The 8,310-nt window shown below is 34.5% G+C and overlaps 1 protein-coding gene across 1 annotated transcript; it reads left to right on the forward strand.

Annotated features, from left to right (window-relative positions):
- The first annotated feature begins 1,051 nt into the window (after positions 1 to 1,051).
- On the forward strand, positions 1,052 to 1,776 carry LOC130933145 (uncharacterized). Its single transcript, XM_057862679.1, has one exon. It carries the CDS (start codon positions 1,234 to 1,236, stop codon positions 1,588 to 1,590), a length of 357 nt encoding a protein of 118 aa, XP_057718662.1. The 5' UTR covers positions 1,052 to 1,233; the 3' UTR covers positions 1,591 to 1,776.
- Positions 1,777 to 8,310: the final 6,534 nt, after the last annotated feature.

An 8,310-nucleotide genomic window follows, 5' to 3' on the forward strand; every position in this document is an offset into this window, starting at 1 on the left:
AGTGATTGAAACTTGTCTAGCTATGTGATTAGCTCATTTCATTTTTCTTTTTATTTATTTTGTTTTCCAAATTGTAAGGTGTTTATTAGTGCCGTCAATACTGAACAAATCTCCTTTGAAATTTTGAAAATTTATATTTTTGAAGTGAAACTGCCTCTAAATGAAACCTTTCTTAAATGGAGTTTTTTTTTTGTTAATAATAATGTCTTTCTCGGTGACTTAAAAAATATTGGTTAAGATTTTTAAAATGAAAAATTTTAATTGAAAATATAAAAATTTTTAAGTTACAAAAGTGTTCAGTATATTTAAAGTTTCTACTACTAAAAATCTTATGAATATGTTTTAATTTTTAAAGTCCTTATTAACAAATTTTTCTTTATAATTTTCATTACAATTCAGTGTGTCAAAAAAGAAGATAGAGACTCATATTTTCTCTTTCAGCTTTTCAAAAATGTACATAAAATAACGTGATTTTTCTTTTTTATTTCTTTTTTAAAATTATATCTTTATCTTTATTTTCATAATTGAACAAAATTTTGTATCCTTTATATCTATCATCCTATCCCAAAAGTACAGTATCCAAATGCAACATTAAGCATATATTTTAACACTCCTTAAGAGAGATAATAAGAGTGCATTTTATTTATATTTATATTTTTAATATTTTTTATTTTATCTCTTGTTTTCTTTTTCTTTTTAAATATATTATGAAAAATATCAAAAATAAAAAACACAAATGAAACACTCCTTAATTTCTCTTAACTTTAATTTCTTGTTAATAAAACCAAAAAAATTACATATATCAATAATTTTTTTTTAAAAAGAATCTAATAGATCAACACTTTTATTAAAATCTAATCAATATTTAATCAATAAAAAAATATAAATAATATCACACTATTAAATATAATTTTATATTATTAAAAATATTAATAATAACTAATTAATTACTACAAATTATAAAACTTATTACCCTAATACTCCTCAAAATTCAAAATAAAAGCAAGCCATCTAAGTTCCAACTCTACTAAGGCCCTTAATTGTCTCTATTTTGGACCCCACATTTCCACAATCCCCTAAAAAATTCTCATTACTCCTTTTCATAAAAGAAGCCTTTAGAACCTTAAATAGAAGAAGAGATTAGAATATGCAAAAATACAAAAATTCAATTAATCTTCTTCTTCCTCTACTACTATTTTCTTTCTTTCTTTCTTTCTTAGCCCAATAATTTCCATGGAAAATTACAACAGATCAAGGTCCTATGGAAATAATAATGGGCAAGTAGTGGTGCATATGGAGAGCTACTATGGTGCACCACCACCAACTATGACTCATGATGATCATGATCTAAGGTCCTATAGTAGTGTTTCATATGCACAAAGTAAAAATCATCAAAGGGGTATTAAGTTGAAGAAAGGGAAAAGTGTTTCAACAAAGTCATGGGGTTTTGGAAGTGATCCTGAGTTTCAAAGGAAGAAGAGAGTTGCAAGCTATAAAATGTATTCTGTTGAAGGAAAAGTCAAAGGTTCTTTTAGGAAGAGCTTCAGATGGCTCAAGTATAAGTACACACAAGTTCTTTATGGATGGTGATGAATCAATGAATTATCTAATTATTGGTAATGTTTGTTATTAATTCTTTTTGTAACGTTTGTATGCTCTAATTATCTGTTTACAAATTTGAATATTTCTGTTCATGAGGATGAGAATTAATTGTAGATTCATGGATCTTGATATAATTTTATTTGAGGACTGATAAATTTATTTTGTTTCTATATATATTATGTATTTTCATATATATTTTGTGAATAAGATTGATTGATTTTATAATCAAATAAACAGCTTAGAAACACAAGATTTAAATTTACGATGAATTAGTTCTTCATCTGTCAAACTAAAAAAATCTTATAAAAAAAAAATTTGTAAGTATTCTCTTAAAGATGAATATTTAATAGATTAAATGACCACAAATATGAATATATATGTATTCATATAATCAAGTTGAGTTAGTTTAATAGTTAGTTTATTAGTTTACTTAAATAAATGTTAGAAGTTTGAATTCTACCTTATGCATACAATAACTCATTAATTAACAAAAAACTCTTAAATAAAATTTCGATCTGCAACAAATTAATCATTAACTTACGTAAAAAATGTATTCACATCATTTAGAATTGAGGGACTTATAATGCAATTTTTGTTGAAGCCGTTTAGGTGTAAATTGTTGTCATTATTTTTTTTTTGTATAAAATATTAGCTAGATTAACCTTCTTGCAGTTGAGCACATGACAAGAGGGAAGAAATCTTTCCTACTTTCAATAATAATAATAATAATAATAATAATAATAATAATAATAATAATAATAATAATAATAATCTACTGAATATTAAATGTTTTTGTTACTATATAGTATAGTCTTTAATTTCTATCAATCTATCCCATTTCCCATAAAAAAGAAAGTCTTTCTGTCATATCAACACAAAAGAATACCATTTCTAGTTTTCTATCTAAGAAATTACTAGATCGGATATTCATGTTATTATATATTATATATTAACAATAAAGATTTTACGTGATGATCTAATTGAACCAAAATTTTCTTATCCATTGTGTATATGCTAAATCACCACATTTCTATAGAAAGTATTTAAATATTTAATTAATTAATATAGTCTAAGAGTGAGTATATTCTAGAACATAAAGAGCATATTTGTTTCTTAAAATTATTGTTGATCATGATTCATGATTATTCAAGAAGCTCCCCACTTGTCATGGCCCATTGATGATACTTTATTTCAGATCAGAGTACTTATTATAATTTATAATCCATTATCTTCACTCTCAAGGAATCATTATTGAACATTATATATGATGAATTTTTCTTTTTGACAAATAAAAAACTTCAAATATTTTTCAAAAAAAAGGGGGTATGGACTAAAATGTCCTTTTAATATGAAGTGCTATAGGACTTAAACTTAACCTAGCATTATATTGGACATATTCTAATTTAAGGGTGTTAAATTAATAGTGTTGAATAATATATCTAGATTTTTATGTATAAAACTATAAAAGTAACAGTAAATCTTACTATTAAATAAACCAAAACAATAGTTAATATCTCAAAAGGATTTTTTAAAATTTTTAACATAAAATTTTCATTCTTTAGTCTTTAGTTAGTTCATTTTAAAACCTTGATTAAATTGCTACAAATTAAAGACTATTATAGATTATAGATAGATGATACTCCCATCCCGTGCAATAATTTCTTCTTTCTTTTCACACAAAGATATGATATATATATGTTATCAAAATCAATATCTTTTTGACACAATACATGACAACATGATTTGATTCCACTTATCCTTAGTGTTATACAGTTTGTGCAATGCTGTTTTTTGTATAATTATTTTGCAATTGTCATTTTCCCCAAACATTAATTAAAGTTGTCTCATGGACATATATAAAGCATGTCATGCATGTGGACCAAAGTGAAATATGGTAATTCATCACCAACAATAACATTACTTTGATAATGTATTATTGAGCCAAATTCTACCCAACACAAACTTATAAAAGCAACTAGAAAACGTGTCTAACCTTCTCTTTTTGGGAAAAAAACAACACAAATTTAGGTTTTTCTTCTTCTTCTTTTTTCCCTACAAAAAAGCATAAACTTAGGAAAATTGCTTTTAATAACTGAATAACTTAAATATTGGCCAGTGACAGACCCTTAAATTGAACTCAAATTCGTAACGGATTAGTTCTTAATCTGTCGAGTTGGAAAATACGGTAAATAACAAAAAAATAACTATTTTAAGAAAAAGATTTTGGGTCTCTGTTTAATTATTTATGGAGTTATTAAACACATTATTACATTTTTGGATTTGAGCAATTAACTGTAAGTACCATTAAGTGGGTTAGGCCTTTGTACATGTGGACTGTGCCCAAGTTTAATGAAACCCTAGGCAAATATGAAAAGAAGATCCAATTCGGTAATAATATGCTTAAATGTAGATGTGTCCAATCCAACTTACTCACTTATGTTAGGTGATGAGGTGGTTCTCCATAGCAAATACAGGGATACTAACACAAAAAAAAAAAAAAATCAGTTTTTTAGGATTTTTGTATTAATATTTTTTGTTATTTTAATAAATAGATAATAAATATATTAAAAATTCAAATTTTATATTTTTATATATTATTTCTCAATTAATAAGAACTGATATGGTCACCATTAATACGAGCTATAACTCGGCCTCATAACTGTTACTGGCCATCACCATAACTCGCCACCTGCCGTTATTGCTCGGCATTTATGAGCTATAACTCGGCGATGTTAATATCATCATAACCGACATCCCGAACGGTAAGATAAAGTCGGTTACAAAACCGATTTTATATCATTTACGACATAACGGACGAATATATACATATATAAAAGAAAGGTAAAATATCTTTTTTAGTAAGATTCTTCTGAGAAAAATACTATACTGACTTAAGCTTCGGAATGCCTTCGCAGGTACACTCCGCCCTCTCTGCATTGTTCGCACACCCACATCTACAACGAAGATAAGAAGTTCGGATATTCGGAGGTGGACATTCGGCCTTGCAGCGTATAACTCGGCCGATCTCGAAGAGTTGCGGCCGACCAATTTCCCAGGCAAGATCAATTGGCGCCCACCGTGGGGCCAAGGAAATCATAATTTTTCTTTTGGTCCCACTGCTTCCATCTGCATCCATGGCTGACGTACCGCCTCCCTCGTTGTCCGAACTCATGCGAATGGTAGCTGAGCTGCAACAAGCTAATCAACGAATGGCTGACGAGAACCAAATAATGGCTGCCCAAATTGCCGAACTAAATCACGTTCGGATTGAACACAACGATGCTCGTCAGGGGGAGGACGAGGAGCATCAATCCCAACCAACTCATGTTTCAGAAACCGCTCGGCACGAAGGGCAGCAACCCGAAGACGAAAAAGAAGAGTCCGAGGATTCTGTAGGCCCTTTTACAGAAGAAGTAATGAACTTCGAATTACCAAAGAGGTTCACCCTGCCGTTGACCCTCACGCCTTATGATGGACTCGGGGACCCGAGGAAGTTCATAAAGAAATTCCGATCAATAATGATCGTCAACGGTGCATCAGATACAGTCTTATGTCGTTATTTTCCGAATTATTTGGACGGTCCTGCACTTGATTGGTTGTGTGCTTTGCCTGCAGGTTCCATTTCGCGCTTCCATCAGTTGGCGTAGTTATTTGAAGAACATTTCGCCGGATCCGCAATATATTTGCACGACTCCGATTACCTGAATACTATCAAGCAAGGGCCAAACGAAAGCTTAAAGGACTATATAACTCGCTTCACCAAGGTCGCAATCAGCATACCAGATCTCCACCCCGAAGTCCATCTGTACGCAATTAAAAGCGGCCTCCGACCCGAGAAGTTCCAGGAGACGATCGCGGTAGCAAAACCGAGGACTCTCGCAGAATTTCGCGAGAAAGCAAAAGGACAAATTGACATCGAAGAGCTCAGACAAGCTCGGAAATCTGACAAGCCGCACTTCCGTGAAGAAGATAAGAGCTCATCCTTTAAGAAAAATTTTAAACTAACACCTCAATTCGATTCTTATACGCAGTTTAACACCAAGAGGGAAGACATAATCAAGGAAATCTTAAACTCCAAACTAATCAAGCCACCGAGAAAAGCCGGCACATACCAAGACGCAAAGAACGTGGACAAATCAAAATACTGCGCTTTCCACCAGAAACACGGCCATAATACCGACGATTGTATGGTCGCCAAAGATCTTTTAGAGCGACTAGCAAGACAAGGACACCTTGACAAATACATTGGTGGTCATATCCAAAAGCGCGGCACAAGCGCCACAACACACAACCACTCTGAACAACACCGGGGAAAGGAGAAGGCATCTCCAAACCAATATGAAAGACCACGAGGTATAATCAACTGTATTTCAGGAGGATACGCAAGTGGAGGATACTCAAACTCAGCAAGAAAAAGATCGTTTAGAGCAGTATTCTCGGTAGACGAACCAACACAAGATGCAACAATCTCTAATCTACAGCCAGAAGTCACTTTCACACACGCCGACTTCAACTCCAACATACAAAACTTAGATGACCCTGTGGTTATCACCCTTCAGCTAGGAGATCTGTTAGTAAGAAAAGTGCTCTTGGATCCCGGGAGCAGTGCCGACGTTCTGTTTTACTCCACGTTTCAAAAGATGAAGCTCAGCGACAACATGCTACAGTCCACAGGAGGAGACTTGGTCGGCTTCTCAGGAGAACGCGTTCCAGTCCTCGGTTCAGTGTGGTTACAAACCACACTGGGTGAGCAATCTCTTTCAAAAACTCATGATATTCAATATTTAGTAGTCGACTGTTTCAGTCCATATAACCTAATCCTCGGCCGACCTTTTTTAAATAAGTTCGGTGCCATTGTGTCCACAATTCATCTCTGTGTCAAGTTTCCACTGCAGGACCACCAGGTTGTTACAATCCATGGCGACCATAAAGAGGCAAGGCAATGCTACAACATCAGCATGAAATTCCAAAATCGTTCGACGCAACAAGTCAACAACGTCGCCCTAAACAAAAAGGAGGACACACTAGCCGAACTGGACCCAAGAGCTGATTTCCCCGATCGCCCAAAACCCTCCGACGATCTACAAAAAGTGTATTTCAACAATGACTCTAATAAATTCACATATGTAGGTACCTCACTCAATGCATCTGAGTTGCAGGATATAAGAACCTTCCTACAAGAACACGCCGACCTCTTCGCATGGACACCATCAGACATGCCTGGAATCGACCCACAGATCATCAGTCATAGACTAGCAATAAACTCGGCAATCCGACCAGTGCAACAGAAGAAACGCAGACTCGGCAAAGAAAAAAGAAGAGCGTCACTCGAAGAAACACAAAAGCTCATCAACGCCGAGTTTATCAAAGAGATCAGATTCACCACCTGGTTAGCCAATGTCGTAATGGTAAGAAAACAAAACGGTAAGTGGCGCATGTGCGTCGATTTCACTGATTTAAACAAAGCATGCCCCAAAGACTCTTATCCTCTACCATCCATAGACTCTTTAGTAGACAACGCGTCAGGTTACGCTACCCTAAGTTTTATGGATGCATATTCAGGATATAACCAGATAATGATGCACCCCTCTGATCAGAATAAAACAGCTTTTATCACAGATTTTGGTAACTATTGTTATAGGGTTATGCCATTTGGCTTAAAGAATGCAGGTGCAACTTACCAACGACTTATGGATAAGGTGTTCGCCAAATAAATCGGCAGAAATATCGAAGTCTATGTCGACGATATGGTCGCCAAAACAAAAGTCGGAAATAACCACATCAGCGACCTTACAGAAATATTCGGCCAGATCCGCCAGTACAATATGCGTCTCAATCCCGAAAAATGTGCATTCGCAGTACAGGGCGGTAAGTTTTTAGGTTTTTTGCTAACATGCAGGGGAATAGAGGCAAATCCAGACAAATGCCGAGCAGTACTCGACATGGCCAGCCCTAAAACAGTAAAAGAAGTTCAGCGCCTCACAGGAAGACTCGCTGCACTTTCCAGATTTGTTCCATGCCTTGCTTCAACTTCAATTCCTTTTTTCCAAACAATTAAAAAGAAAAATAAATTTGAATGGAACGACGATTGTGAGAAGGCATTTTCAAAACTAAAAACAACACTCTCACAACCGCCGATTTTACAAAAACCCTTACAAGGGGAACATTTATTTTTATATTTGTCAGTTACTGATTGGGCGATAAGCTCGGCCCTTGTTACAGAGAGAAACAAAGTTCAGCATCCAGTATACTTTGTCAGTAAAACCCTCCAACATGCTGAACTCAACTATCCGCGGATAGAAAAGCTCGCACTAGCACTGATATTCTTGGCCAGACGCCTCCGACCTTACTTCCAGAGCCATGTAATCAACGTCAGAACCGATCACCCACTAAGACAGGTATTACACAAACCAGAAATCGCAGGTCGACTAATAAAATGGGCAGTCGAATTATCTGAATTCGACATCAGATATCAACCCAGAGGACCAATCAAGTCACAATTTCTGGCGGATTTCATTGCCGAGCTCACAGTACCATCCGAAGAGGACCATGCAAAACAGTGGATCTTATATGTGGACGGCTCTTCAAATAACGGAGGCTGTGGTGCAGGAATTCGTCTGGAGGCCGATGATGGATTCATATTGGAACACTCAATACACTTCGCTTTCAAAGCAAGTAACAACCAATCAGAGTATGAGGCACTACTCG

Source organism: Arachis stenosperma, chromosome 6 (assembly GCF_014773155.1).
Source record: "Arachis stenosperma cultivar V10309 chromosome 6, arast.V10309.gnm1.PFL2, whole genome shotgun sequence".
Lineage (NCBI taxonomy): Eukaryota > Viridiplantae > Streptophyta > Magnoliopsida > Fabales > Fabaceae > Arachis > Arachis stenosperma.

What these genes read in the sequence shown, in the direction of transcription:
- LOC130933145 (XM_057862679.1), top strand. Translation starts at nt 1,234, where the DNA reads ATGGAAAATTACAACAGATCAAGGTCCTATGGAAATAATAATGGGCAA.